The sequence below is a fragment of the Canis lupus genome, chromosome 4 (assembly GCF_048164855.1).
Source record: "Canis lupus baileyi chromosome 4, mCanLup2.hap1, whole genome shotgun sequence".
Lineage (NCBI taxonomy): Eukaryota > Metazoa > Chordata > Mammalia > Carnivora > Canidae > Canis > Canis lupus.
In genome coordinates, this window is record NC_132841.1 from 61,231,061 (window position 1) to 61,246,392 (window position 15,332).

The 15,332-nt window shown below is 37.8% G+C and overlaps 2 protein-coding genes across 2 annotated transcripts in view; one reads left to right on the plus strand and one right to left on the minus strand.

The window, feature by feature from the left end:
* Positions 1-15,332, plus strand: part of LOC140632512 (sperm-associated acrosin inhibitor-like) — a 124,278-nt gene that overhangs the window by 29,682 nt on the left and 79,264 nt on the right. The window lies entirely within an intron of this gene.
* Positions 8,100-13,400, minus strand: SPINK9 (serine peptidase inhibitor Kazal type 9). The gene is made up of 4 exons (XM_072824612.1): positions 13,267-13,400; positions 12,324-12,352; positions 10,013-10,140; positions 8,100-8,276 (listed from the first exon to the last, which is right to left on the minus strand). The coding sequence occupies exons 1-4, from the start codon at positions 13,319-13,321 to the stop codon at positions 8,231-8,233; spliced, it is 258 nt and encodes an 85-aa protein (XP_072680713.1). The 5' UTR covers positions 13,322-13,400; the 3' UTR covers positions 8,100-8,230.

Here is a 15,332-nt window from a genome sequence, read left to right on the forward strand (position 1 = left end):
TAGACTCACTCAGAGAGAGTGGTGATGCTATGATTGCTCTTCTAAAGTGAGAATGTAGTGCAAGAAAAAGGACCCAAGACTAAAAAGGGGATTATAATGAGAATTTGTTTATTAAATGATGCCAGGCCATAGCCAGTACTCTATAAATATGGAATGGACAGATAAATGATATAATTTCACAATTCTTAAATCTTGTGTCAGTCATAAATGGCAAGTTGGTCAATGTTGATTTCTACTCAAAGTAAGAATATTCTATTGATTCAAATAGATCAAGAATGAACTGTCTTTTTGACAAGGGAGTTTTTGTATCAAAGTAGAAGCTGGATGGTGATTGCTTCTCAGAGATCTCACAGGAAGCTTTCTGACAGTTGGGTTAGATGAGCTTATAGCCACTCTAATTCTGAGATTATGTGATTCAATGATTTCTCCCTGGATCGAGAAAAATGCATTAAAACAAAAACAGACTTGCTTTATCTTTAAGATGAGTAAGTCTCAGAATTTCCTGGGCACAGTTTCTAGGATAATAAGGAGCTATTTGCTCCCATGCTGCTGAAAGCAGCCAAGGGCTGTAAGGTGGAGACAATAGAAGTGACCTACTATTATCAGCCTAGCCCATTGAGGCTTGCATTATATCCTGGCCAGATGTGTCATCCTATTAAGAAATGGCTACTTTCCAGAGCCCTAGAACAGGTTTAAAAAATTCAATGAATCATGGGAAAAGTTTCCTTGTGAAAGGATTACATAATGTAACCTAAATTAATGCTAATTTACGTTTGGATGGTGCATAAACTATTTTAGTGCTTTTGCATATACTGTTTGATTCACGTATTTGTCTAAGATGGGTATCATCATCTTTATGAAGAAAAAAACTGGGTCTTAATGAAATTAGTAACTGGTTCAAGATCTCAGAACCAGTAAATGTTTAAAATAAGTTTTAAAGATAGGTTCCTTGGTTTAGTACTCATTTTTTTGCAATAGAGCCATTTTCATGTGAGTCTGATGCAGCGATAAGTAAGGCTATCGGCACTAGGTGTCTTAGCCCTTTACCCAGGGTTCACATCAACTGAAAGTCTCCCAGACCTGGTTCCAGACTGGACGTAGAGCAGAGGAATCCATTCACTGATCTCAGTTGGCAAGACTTATGCAATAATCCATGCTCTATGGCTTTCTTGGGAACCCCAGATTTTATGGTACAAGTAGAGCTAATGGGAAAGTTAGCTGACTGTCTATTGGAAATATACCTGTTCTCTGTTGAGAGCTACTTATTCAGGTTTCCTAAGGGGAAGATCACCAGCATCCTCAAACCAAGAATGGGGGTCCATGTGGATATCTTAAGAATCCAATGGTGCAGAAGCTGGGCTGTTCCTATGCTTTGTCCATGATTGCTTTGTCTCCAAGTAGGACTAAACTTTAGAAGCCAAGTAGAGTTTGATGGACCAAGAGCTAAAGACCTCCATTGCATTCAGTATTGGGGGTATACTTAGCTAGTGATACCATCAACTGCACTGCCATTGTCCAAAGGGAAGGATAGCATTTGCACTTCTTATAGTGCCAAATATTAGGAAGTAACTTAACAAAGTGAAACATTCTTTATGTGTACTATTTGCTAAGTACTACAAGGACTCAACTATGCAAAATGAAGATTTTGAAGAGCCATTCTATGGCTCTATGAAAAGGTCGTTGGCAGCTCTTCTTGACTTTAGAGCTCACAGGCTAGCAAGCATTCTCTACAACACCAGTGGACATAGGGCCCTTGGCCTTGAAATGCTGTGCAGTGGAGAACTCACATTTATCTCCTTGTGAGAGAGTAAAAACAGCCAGAATCTGTCTGGATGGGCTGTTCTGGGGATAGGGATTATGATACTGCCTAAGGAGCATAGTTTAAGTGTTAAGGGAGCATAGTGTTTAAGGACTTGAGCTATAGGGTCAAACAGAGCTCTTATCAATCATAACTCTACCATTTCTTACTCGTATTGAACTGCATATCTGTCTTCACTGAACTTTGTTTTTCTTAAGTGGGAAAAATGCAGATTCATTCCTTAACTTACTATTTTTTTTTTATTTTTCTGAGCTCCAATCATGCTCTAGAAATAAATTAGGTGCCAGATTTACCATGGTAAATACTATAAATACCCTAATTTGTATTCACATACATTTATTACTAGGGTTATTTTATGAATTAAATGAGATCATGATATAAAGCATTTAGTATAGGACATGGCCCAAGGTTTTCTTCAACTAATATTAGTAAACTCAGAAAGTATAAAGAACTATCTTAAAAATATTGAAAGAGTTCACAGTTATAGTTTTTCTCTGTGGCTCTAAGCTCATACTATTTACTCTCCTAATTTTTCCTAAGTAAATCTAAGCTTGATAAAAATACAAAACCTTAATAGAGGTCCCCATTAATAATGGCATTCTCACCCAATAGATCCAACAAGAAGCTGCATGAATACCTGTTAGGGGATCCCTGGGTGGCGCAGCGGTTTAGCGCCTGCCTTTGGCCCAGGGCGCGATCCTGGAGACCCGGGATCGAATCCCACATCGGGCTCCCGGTGCATGGAGCCTGCTTCTCCCTCTGCCTGTGTCTCTGCCTCTCTCTCTCTCTCTCTCTCTCTCTCTCTGTGACTATCATAAATAAATAAAAATTAAAAAAAAAGAAAAAAAATACCTGTTAGGAGGCCTATAAAGGCAATTTTTGCATTGCATAAGGATTGTAGCCACCAGTGTTTTATATTTTTAAACTGTGATAATAATTCTTATTGAGTTTATTATGTTAATATTATGTACCATACCATGAATATTCTGTATTTTGTGCTTTTTTCTTCATGGGAAGTTTCAATGCAAAAGTGGAAATATTCATGCCAATTGAGTAACATAGGGCCCTACTCCAGCCTGTATCCCTCTCTCTATTATTTGGGCCCCACGATGGGCTAGTCTTGGTCACTTCAGCACTATTTTAGGAGAAGAGAAAGTAAGACTCTGTCCTTGAGGAAAACATGTCAAAGAAGCCTGTAGATACTGGGGAAGGAAGAGAATGCCATAAAGGCAAACCTCTTGATACTTTTCACTTAGCAAATCTCAAATTCACAGCCAATTTATACCGGAGAACATCGACTTCCCTCCTTACCCATCTTTTCTTTATTTTGTCATATGTCAAATATACAAAAGAGTGTGTATAATATACAAGTATAGTTTAAAACTAACAGCAACACAAATGCTCATACGTCTATCAGACAGTTTGAGAAATAGCCACAAGTTCTGTCATTAAAACTTTTTATGTGCCCCTTCCCTAACTCCCATTTTTTGCTGCAACTCAGGCTGCCAGCTCTACTGCACCCTCATCTTCCTCTCCTCTGGCAAAGACCCTCATGCAACCACAGTCTAGAAACATTTCTCCAGCTGTGAGGAATTAAGTTTATTTTCCTGTTCTCTGCCCTTTGCTATTTTCTCTTGTCATTTGCAGGCAATGTAGAATTTAGTTTGGAGCTCTTCATGCCATTAGGATGTTGAATACGTGGCTTTGAGTATAATTGACCTAAGTTGGTTTTCATTTTTTCCCCCTGATAATTTAAAAATTACATATGTATGTCAGGCATGACATGGAGAAACAAATAAATATCCATTTTAGACATAACGATAAAGAGGACACAATCTCCTGTTCTCAGGAGACTCCAAACTAGAAGATGCATATTTTTTCTTTTTCTTTCCTCTGTCCTTTTTTCTTAAACCAAAAATGAGGATAATTAAAAAAAAAAAAAAACCTCTTACCAAGGTCCCAGATGGGAGTATATTTTCATTGCAGTCAAACCACTCTGCTGCCTTCTGTGGCTCTAACAGTGATGATCTACTCTAACAGGAGGTACGTAGTGTTCTTTCAGGCCGAGTTAGGCAGGAGTGGGTTTATGCTAAGGTGGAATTAGGCAGAAGACAATGAAAAGCCAGAACCTACCCATTGTGTTTAGGGGACAAAATTAGGATGACCACAGATTTTTGTTGTTTCTGTTTTGGAAATCAATCACTTACTGTTTGCTAATTATGTGCCCACAACAGTATTATGTATTGTGTGTAGATGTTGATTCATGCCAGTCCATAAGGAACTCTTGCTGCCTCTACTTTGAAATGCAGGAACTAAAACTCAGGTTCAACCAGTAATTCAAGGTTACTCAGAAGTGGCAAATCTAGATTTAATCCTAGGGCTCTCTGTCCCCAAAGCCTCATATCCCTTTTTTTTTTTTTTTTTAATTCCTTTAGGTTTTTTTTTTCCTCTTTTTTGTTTTGGAATTTTTAAAAATTTGAGATATAATTGACATATAACATATGAGTTTTAGATATGCAACATAAAGATTCAATAATCATATAGATTGCCAAATGATCACCTTCTTGACCATTATATTATAGAGGTTTCACAAATAATTTCATCTGACATGGAAGACACGTCAATATCTCAAGGGGTTGGTGGTTCTGCCAATCATGGGCTTCATAGATAAATGAGAAGGAACTGACCAGAGCCCAGATAGGCAGCCCAAACAGAGACAGGGCAACCAGGGATGTGACTGGCATAATAGATGTCAGCCAATATTTTAGGGTGTCTGACACTGGGCTCCATTTCTGGAACAGGTAGAAGGGAGAGAAGGAGAGCTGCAAAGAGCACAGACTAGAAGTGCAAGACCAGATGGATGGGATGCTGGACACGTTGCGGAGTAGGGCTACAGGCTGGGGAAGCTGCCTTGGTCAGAACGGGGATCTTGGGCTTATGGACTGAGATTCTGGAACAATGGGGAATAAAAAGAATGAAACCCAGAAGCCAGGCTTCCTCTTGATGAGTCAGTTACAGAGGGCTAAGCTGCTCCTGGACTTCGCTGTTTAAACCACAGAGCCTATTTTTGAGCATTAAATGACTCATATCCCAGGGAATCAGCGCCTAGGAGTCTGGCAAGTGGAACTATCGATCAGATAGTTTCCTGAGCTCCCCAGAGGCATCTTTCACAACTTCAGTAGTTCTCTTCCAGCGTTTCAGCAGGAACTCATAAAAAAAGCTTAATTTCAATTGACTCAGAGTTCCTTTTCTTAAGAAATTCTGAAAGGTTTTCTGGATGTGTCCCTGGATATAGGTTTTGTTAAGGAATGTTTTTGTAGATCTGGCTTCCACTTCCTTGATCTGTACTATTATCATTAATTAAAATTCCAAAGTCAATGTTTCAGCTTCCCTTTGTTCTCTGAGAGAGACAGGAATTACCTGTTCCAGAAAGACTGGTTTATTGGCTGAGTAGTGCCTGCTTTGCTGAACTGTAAGGAAGAACTAATTAAAAATGACACAGAGTGAGATTTCTTAGAATGTGAGTAGGTTTCTGTCCTAGCAACCAGTTTTAACAAATGGCTTTAATTGTTTTCCTTTTCTTTTATTTATGTATCTTTAAAATGTTATGGCAGTTTTCTTTTCATGTTACAAATGACAAGGATTTACGAAGTGGTGTTGCAAAAGATGACTGTTGAGGACAGGAATGTAATGGGGAGTTTTAGGCTGTCGGTGGTGAGCAAGGTGACTGCCATATAAATTACTCTTCCACAATTTCTGGAAAAGCAATCATCCCTCTTTCTTATTTGTATGTCTGTGGATTCTTTTTATGGGAACTTGAAGAAGCATTCAGAATTTGGGTTGATACAGAATGTAAACAGATGCCATATAGTCTAGTGACAGAGTTGGATCAGAAGGTGACATCTGATTTCGGGATTATCTGGGATAAGACACTGTGGTTTCCTTGCTTACATGTTGTTAGAAGTCAAATTCAATTCATCTTAATTTAATTCAGTTAATTTATTAAGCATTCACCAAACGCCTGCAGCATGCCAGCTGTGATCTCACAATATAGCAGAAAAGACAGATGCTTACAAATTAATGAGAATATACTATGATGCTTGATAACCTGGGAGGATTACATGAATGAATGAATGCATAGGAGACACTCATTAGAGAATACATAGGAGCTTTTTAGGGAAGATAGCATTAGGGATGAATCTTTTTAATGAGAGGAAATCAGTGAAAGGAGAAATGGGAAATAGAATTGCAGGAAGAGGGACCAGCATATGCACAATTGCCAAGTGCATGGAAGGTTCTGAGAATGGTCCATTTCATAATGTGGAATGGAGAGAGATGAGGCTGGAGAGCGAGGCTAGCACTGATGGACTTGTAGGGAGAGAGACTCACCAAAGTGATTTTAGCAGGGACAAGATAAGATCTGTGTTTGAGAAATATCACTCTGGAGACGGTTGGAAATAGATGGTGGGCAGTGAATAGTAAGGAGGCTTGGGAGGCAGAGTGGCTGGAAAACATGAACTGGCCAATAACTTTGCTAGTTTGTTATGTCGCAGTCTCCTGCTATTCCCTTTACTTGGAATGACACTTCTCACTTCTCAACCCATGGCTACTGCCTCCTCATTCCACCCATCTCAACTCCTGCCCTTGTGTTCCTTGCCTAACTTCTACCCATAATTTAGGCTTCTGCTTATAAATCACCTCAGGAATTGGGGAGGCCTTTCCTGATTGCCCTAGTTAGTCTAACTTATACATATGTTATATACATGTATATATATATATATATATGATTGATATTTTATTAATATAATTCTTCCTATGCAATTTTAATTTTTTTTTAATTTTTATTTATTTATGATAGTCACAGAGAGAGAGAGAGGCAGATTCACAGGCAGAGGGAGAAGCAGGCTCCATGCACCGGGAGCCCGATGTGGGATTCGATCCCGGGTCTCCAGGATCGCGCCCTGGGCCAAAGGCAGGCGCTAAACCGCTGCGCCACCCAGGGATCCCTTCCTATGCAATTTTAAAGCTTCATAAAGGAAGGATGAATTTTTATATTTGTATGCTCATTGATGCATTTCTAGCATCTAACAAAGAGTGGATATTTAATATTCGGTGAAAAGACAAATGAAGTTTAAGTCAATATTTTCTGTTTCTTTGAATAATGCTTTTAAGTAATCCTAGTGATGGTCTTAGATCATTCAGGAAACAACAGCAACAACAAAAAGTGAAAGAGAAGACAAAAGAAAATAAATCACCACAAAGAATATCATTGTACTTGAATTCTTTGGAAATTAGCAAAGGTTATTTTGATGGTCAGTCTTGGTGTCTGAATCTCTAATGGATTTGTGAGATAAGAACACAGCTCAAAAGGACTTGACTCAATTTTCTCTTTCTTCCTCTTTGCAGAGAATCTCTCTTAGATTTTCATGTTAGATGCATGCATAATTTGTTTCTATAATTGAAATGTTGCTTAATTTTGATTCAATGTTAATAAACATATTTGCATAACATCAGTTCTATGCAAGGTACTATACTAAGTATGGCAATTTCTTCCACAGAATATAAGCTCCAAGAGGGCAAGGTCAAGTCTATTCTATTTATCATTGTATCCTCCAAAGCCTATCACAGATACTGACACAAAGTAGGCATTAATAAGTGTGTGTTAATTGCAGAGATGCACAAATGGATTACAAAGATGTGCAAGGCTTACTCTCTGTTCTTTGGAATAGACAGTGCGATCTTTGGAACATATAATAATATGTTTTTTGGGACCATGTAATAAATAGTGAGATTAGATAAGTTTCAGATTCTAGATCTGATATCAAACTTTAGGGAAAAAAAAGTCCCATGGAAGACATCAACTACTTCATGGGAATTTATACAGGTTTACTGGGCACTTTTGACTAGCCACATTTTACAAACATGTATTCTGGTAGAAAATAAAGAACTATCTCAATCTAGGATAACTTTCAGTGTCTTAAACACAAGAAACATCTAGCAAAATAGTATTTCCTGATTCTTGTACTTGAAGATTTTTTTTTTTTTTTTCTGTTTATGTTTCAGGAATACTCAAGAACTAAGTTATGCACATGTGGTGTTTTCCTAGCCTGGGCAAGAAGAAGGCATCAGATTCAAATCCTTTGATTTTCTGGTTCCCACTACTGGTCTTAGTTAACCCCTTTTCCCCCCAGGATATGGCCCTAAGGTAGTCCATTAAACATCACCCAAAAGTGAAACAAATCTGGAAGATTCAACTCCTAAACAAAGAGTCAGACATGTATTTATTTCACATAGGTCTACTTTATTCTACAAAGAAATCAGGACATACTAGTGACAAGATTAGGCAACACAGCATAGGTTATATGGGAGAAGTAAGTGTGTTTTTGTGTGAACTGGAATCACAAGATAGATTCAACACTTTCCAAAATGTACAAATTTAAGTTTGTTGTCAGTTTTTCTGTGAAGAGAAAAAAGGAAAAAAATGAAAATGCTAAAGCCATAAACATTTTATTAGCATCCGGGACTAATTACCATTCACTAATGAACTCCTCCCCTCACCCCACCCAGGTACTCAGGTCAGTTCACTTATTGATGTTTTTAGGAGGAAGTGACTGGGGCACCTGGGTGACTCAGTTGGCTAAGCCTCTGCCTTTGGCTCAGTTCATGATCCCAGGGTCTTGCAATTGAACCCTAAGTCAGGCTCCCTGCTTCTCCTTCTCTCTCTCCCTCTGCCCTTCCTTCCCACTCATGCTCTCTCTCTCTCTCTCTCGTTCTCTCTCTCACTCAAATAAAGAAATAAAATCTTTAAAAAAAAAAAAAAAAGGAGGGAGTGATTGCAATTTAGAAATATTTTAGCAACTAGTGTTGGTTATGTAAGGATAATGCTCGCAATATATACCAATCAGTATATGTCCCTGAAAACATCTTTTTTTTTAAAAAAAAGATTTTATTTATTTGTTCAGGAAAGACACAGAGAGAGAGAGAGAGAGAGGCAGAGACACAGGCAGAGGGAGCATCAGGCTCCATGCAGGGACTCGATCCCAAGTCTCCAGGATCACACACTGGGCTGAAGGTTGTGCTAAACTGCTAAGCCACCTCGGCTGCCCTCTGAAAACATATCTAATGAATTTCTTATTTAAAGGAGACACATTTAGAAACCTTTTTACATAAATGATTTCATTGTAAAAGTCACGTTTTACATTTATCACAAAATATTTATTTCTCATAAAAGTAATGAGAGGCACCTTTTTTCTGAGGTGCCTGGGTGGCTCAGTCAGTTAAGCATCTGACTTCTGCTCATGTCATGATTTCAAGGTCCTTGGATGAAGGCCTGTGTCTGGCTCCATGCTCAGCAGGGAGGCTACTTCTCCCTCTCCCTCTCCCTCTGCCCCTCCCTCCTGTTCCTGCTTTCTCTCTCTAATAAATAAAATATTTTTTTTTAAAAAAGTAATTTGTTTTTTGATTTAAAAAAAAGGAAAAATATGCCATCTGTATGAAGTGTTTGTTTTCATTCATGTATGTTTTGAAAATACTTAGGAGGATCTATGTGTTTCTATACATTCTAGTATTTCATGCACCATCTTATATATTTCAAGCTGATACTAACATATCTTTCTGATGATTACTTTGTAACTTTTAAGCTATTTTTGGCTATTTGATTTTCAAATTTAATTTTTATTATAGCTTCAATATATATTTTGTTGAGAAATGATACTCTGAAACAGAACAATTTCTTTAGGATTTTTAGATATGGTCCCTTTTGTGCCAATAATTAGGGGGCTTTAACATATCTAAACTTAATTGTTAAAACTGAACAATAGATATAGATCATTCTGACAGATGAATAGACTGGCATGCCTAGGAGGAGGAATGTTCCTTGTCCCTGGAAATAATCAAGCACACACTGTAGGATGACTTGAGATTTTTGTAGAAGGAATTCAAGCAATAGTTTAGTAGATGGATGTTGAACTAGATGACCGTCAAATTTCCTTCCAACTTAGAGATTCTAGATTATTTGATTTACTCTTTCTACCAGAATATGGATGGATCCAAAGACACTAGAGACTCCAAAGCCTACATACTCATCATATTCACATATCCATTATGCCCTAAACCACTTCTTCTAACTGAGGTATACTTGTCATAACACATAATCACACCTTAAATATAGAAAAAAAATATTGCAACACTTACTGAACTTGAGAACAAAAGAAGCAATCATTTTCATAAGTTTTGCCATCAGATCCACAAATTGGTGCATATATTTCATAACAAATTCTCTCTTCTCCTGGTGGTAACTTTTTAAATTTACTGCAATCAACCTGGAAATACATATAAAAAGCCTTCCATCAAATCTTTATTCCCAGGATTTAGGATTTCCCAAGCAAGTTTAGAGGGCTCTCAAATCATTGGTTTCTTATTCTAATTGTCCTCATCCAACCTCCTTGAAATATATCAATTATAGAGATTTCTTAGATATAAAATTACATGTGATAAACCTCTTTATGGTAGCTTGTAACCAAATAATTTGCCTAAAAATTAAAAATTTATTTAAAACACACATGGTAGATTCACAGATGTAACCATTCCCATGGGGTTAGTTTTCTGCACATCCTGCTATTTCTCTCTTTCACTTAAAAAGTTCTATCTGGGGGATCCCTGGGTGGCTCAGCAGTTTAGCGCCTGCCTTTGACCCAGGGCGTGATCCTGGAGTCCTAGGATCGAGTCCCGCATCGGGATCTCTGTGTGGAGTCTGCTTCTCTCTCTCTCTCTCTCTCTCTCTCTCTCTCATAAATAAATAAAATCTTAAAAAAAAGTTCTATCTGAATATAAGTGTGAGATTTATTATAGAGATACCTACTATAGTTTTCAAGAACTAGCACATCATTAGCAATTAATGATTAGTGATTTTAATTAATCATTAAGTTATTAGTAACAAATAAATAACTTGTTATACACTTCACCAGCACATAGACAGAGACATGTATTTTACTATTGTATTTGAGAATCACTGTTGTAAAAGCCAGGAGCAAAGCCAAAGTGTAAAGCCCCCTGTAGGAGCAAGTATGCAATCACCAAGATAGAGTTTTCTGGGGTTTTCATCTATAAGCAAATTGAAGAGTGTGGACAGTCAAAATCAAACACATCAGAATTCAAATTCTGACTATATGACTCTGGCACAATCATTTTAATTTTCTAAGCCTCGGTTTCTTTACCTGCAAAGGCAGGGTGATAATAACTATATTGTAAGATTAAAAAATATATAATCGAGAAGATATGTGTAAAATGCTTAGCACTTTCATGAAAAAATCCTAGCTATTATTTTTACCCCTTGGCTCTATTTTCAGGACTACACAAACTCTAGCTCTACACAGAAGACTCTACATTTACAGGTTTTCCAACTCAGAGTTCCACATATGATACTGTACTAATTGTTGAATATCTCCACCTGGATAGCTTGAAATATTCTCAAACTTCAAGTTAAATTAATCTTCCCCTTTAGCTATGTTTCATTAATTAATCCATTCATTCTTTTGGGTATCCTATGCCATGTACCTTCCAAGTTTTAGGGCTGAGGTGATGGCTGGCAATACAAAGATTGGTAACCATGATAAAATGGCAGAAGTATCTCAGAGGCTAGTGGAATCTAGTGAAGAATGGGAATGATGATGAGTATACACCAGCATGATTTCACTTCTCCATGCCTGCTCAAACCCCAACACCAGGACTTATGTCCTGGTCACCAGGTGACCAGGAAACTACCAAAGCTTCATATTCATTAACCTTTTAAATTCTCAAGCAGCTGCTAAATCATGAAGGATGGCTTGGACTTAAGACTGTCTGACTCCAAAATTTACACACTCTTACCCTATTATTCTCTTTAATAGGTAAAACAAAAGTTCCAAAGAAGTGAAAGGAGCTGCCTAGGCCCGAGTCACACAGCTGTAAAGCCTTTGAGCTTTAACTAGAGTCCCAATTGCTTTGATTTCTGGTTTAAAGTTTTTACTACCACACCTAGATTTTCTCAACAATAGTTATTACTTAATATGAATCATAAAGGAAAGGTTAAATTAAAATCTTCATTCTCTAAGATAAAGAACAAAGATGTATGTGTCCCATTTAACAATTTTAAGAATCATGACTTGTCCTTATTGGGCTTTACTAGGTACCAGGTACTGTGCTCATCTCTCTTCAAACACTGTGGTTTTAATCCTCACAATAAGCTTATGAAACAAGTATTGTTGCCCATGGCCACATGATCCAGGAGCTGGAATTCAAACCCAGGACTTTATAACTCAGATACTAGGTATCTAACCAACTTTGTTCTACTATGTCCATTTCAGAAAGATCTCTTAATAGATTTTTTAAAATAAAATCAGTTTTGATACTTAAAAAATCTTCAAACATGTAGCAATTTATTGTATAGTAGCAAATATTTCCTTGTTGATACTAGCTTTAAAATTACATAGGAGTAGGACTTTCATATCAAGATGAATGTACTGACCTGTTTAGAGCGTGAGGTACAGTCTACATCTGTAAGAAAAAGATGAGAAACCAAATTAAACTCTAGAAGAACTTAATCTTGTTTAAAAAAAGATCTTTTATTTATGTTTCAGCTCTCAGCCTGTCAAAAATATAAGACTCTCTTCAGAACTGTGTATCAATATAATATCAAAGGTTGAAGCTCAACATAGGTTTTTTTCCCCCTTTTTTGAATGGGATTAGAACATAGCCAAAAGTATAAAGAAGCTACTATAATAATGAGGAGTTTTGTTCTTTCCTACCTCGTAACAGAACTTAGGAAATATTGAAAAAAAAGTGGTTTTATATTTAGAGAATGTCTGCTATTATGTTGAAAACTGAAAGTTGAAAATTCTAGGGCATTGAAAATTTCTAGAAGGCAGATTTCAACTCAATGGAAAAATAATAAGAGTTCATGCTGCCAAACAATAGATGGTACTGTTTTATAAAGAAATGAGGTCCCCAGAAATGGTGATATAAAATCAAAGCAGAGTCTGGATGTATGCTTACCAAAGAAGTTATACAAAGTGTTTATATGGATAAAAATTTGGCCTTGAGCACCTGGGTTGCTCAGTTAAGCCTTTGCCTTTGGCTCAGATCGTGGTTCTAGGGTCCTGGGATTGAGTCCCATATCAGGCATCCCTTAGGAAGCCTGCTTCTCCCTCTGCCTATGTCTCTACCTCTCTCCATGTGTCTCTTATGAATAAATAAATAAAATCTTTAAAAAAAAAAAAAGAATTTGGACTTAGCTTATCATTTAGGTCTACTCAGGCCCAAAGATTATATCAGTTAGTGATATATTAGTAGGGACAAAAAAATGCATTTGCCAAAGTTTTCCCTATTATCTATGTGCTGTGTATATCCCAGGATTCTGTGAGCAGAAGGTGACATGAGCTTTTGGTATCAGGGCAGAGGGAGATACTCACTGAAGATGGTTGTAAGTGCCAGAGTCAAGAGCAGGGCAAAGGCTGTCACTTTCATGCTGCTGAAGTGGTCAAGGGCAGTCAGATGGTGGCAAAGCAAATGACTTTCTGGTGTCTGCTCTGCCCACTTGGGTCCTGTTTTATATATTGTCAAGAGCTCCTATCTTGATTGTGAAATAGCTATTTCCAGTAACAGAATCATGGGAAGAGGTTAGAAACAATTGCTAGTACGGGAATTCTTTTATTGTGAAATCAGATAGTTGCTGATTTTAATAGATGATAGAACCCAATAAAGGTGTTATTTCCTTATTTCTTTACATACTTGAGAGTTTGAGTGCTTTCACATCTGCTCCAGCATTGGATCTTCATAACAAATCTGTTGGAGAATTATTACCGTTTTCCTTGTTATAAAGATGAGAAAGTGAATAGGCAAAGAATTTAAGTAATTTTACTGAGTTTACTACATATTCTTTGTTGTACTACTTTTGGGAACATTCATCAGCATGGCAGCTTTCTAAGTTTGGATATTTTCCCAGTTTCTCCTCTTTTGTCTGGCACCAAATAGGAAATGTTACCAGATAAGACCTCAGACTGGGCACAGAGAAATGTATCAGTACTCAAGTCTTTTGGGGGAGGGGAGGGGCAGAGGGAGAGGGAGAGAGAGAGTCTCAAGCAGGCTCCACAGCTAGCATAGAATCCATCACAGGGCTCAATCCCGCAACCCCAACCTCATTACCTGAGCCAAAATCTAGAGTCGATACTTAACCAGCTGAGCCACCCAGGTGCCCCAACACCCAACTCTTGATTCAGCAGAAACAAGCAATGGTTGGTGCTCTTTAGCTGGGGGATAATTTTCCAAAGAATCTAAATTTGAGGAGATGCTACAGTAGGTAGAACTGCTGAGCAGTCACACCTCATTTACCCACTAGATCTCTCGTGGAAGCTTGTTTATCAAAGGCCCTTGGGCAAAGGGACTCCTCAAGGGCAATAATGAAATGCTATATGACCATCTTAACCAGCAATGGATTTAGTGACTGCAGTGACTGGACTGTCCCTAAAGTTTTGGCCATGATTCTCTAGTACCACAAATGATGATTCAAGAATGAAATGACATTGCCCTGGTTAGTTACATAGTTACATACAGAGACCAGTGATATCTTACACTAATACAATTAGTGTTACATAGTTACATAAGAGACCAGTGATATCTTATGCTAATAGACTTATCCTTAAAGGACAAGCTTACCAACCATTTGGCCATGGTTTAAAGAAGTTTAATTGCGCTTTATCCAAACATTTTTAATTTGAAATCCTTGATAAAGGCTACAAGGATACTTATTTTGGAATGTGCCAATTTTCAAATACAGTGACTCTATGAGAAGACCTTGTAAGTACCTCTTGCAGTTTTGATAAATGGAGGTGGAAGACACTATAAACCACTAGTGGAAGTAGTGCCAGAGTGTGAGAGGCTGAAACTCACAATTGTTTCCCTTCAAAAAGATAAAGACATCTGAAACCTGTGCTGTCTGGTGGGCAGGCATCATCTCTTGAAGGAGAGCTTGTACCTGAAGAGTCTGGATCAGAGCCTCAGCTTGGTTTGTTATGAGAGTGTGAACGCAGAAGAGAGAAGAGAAGCAAAAGAGGATAATCTGGAAGGACTAAATTCACATAGAGTTCCAGAGCCGTGACAGGAGATTCTCTAGTTCAGGGAATAAAGTATTCTGAATTAAAGCCCAAGAAGAACCAAATCTCAAGATTTTGGTTACAAGATTAGAGGAGGACTAATATAAAGGTGACTCTCTGGAGGGTGTCAAAGGGCTGGGCTGGGGGAGGCTATGATTGCTAAGACCTCTTCTGCTTCTAAGGAAGACTGGGTAGAGTTTAGGAGCCATTGATGTGCATGCATGGGTTAAGTGATCACCTGTGGAGAGGAAATGTTGCAAGATCTAGGAATCAGGAAAACTTTGACACGAAGTCACTTGAGCTCTTCAGAAATGTCTTTCCATACAATGGCAGTCCTTTCTTCCTAATAAGCAAGACCTTTTAAGCAGCCCTGAGTTATACTGATA

What these genes read in the sequence shown, in the direction of transcription:
- SPINK9 (XM_072824612.1), bottom strand. Translation starts at nt 13,321, where the DNA reads ATGAAAGTGACAGCCTTTGCCCTGCTCTTGACTCTGGCACTTACAACC. An exon ending in GTACCTCACGCTCTAAACAG is followed by an intron (nt 10,141 to 12,323) that starts GTCAGTACATTC and finishes ATGTATTTCCAG; the next exon opens with GTTGATTGCAGTAAATTTAA. An exon ending in TTCTTTTGTTCTCAAGTTCA is followed by an intron (nt 8,277 to 10,012) that starts GTAAGTGTTGCA and finishes TTCTCTTCACAG; the next exon opens with AAAAACTGACAACAAACTTA.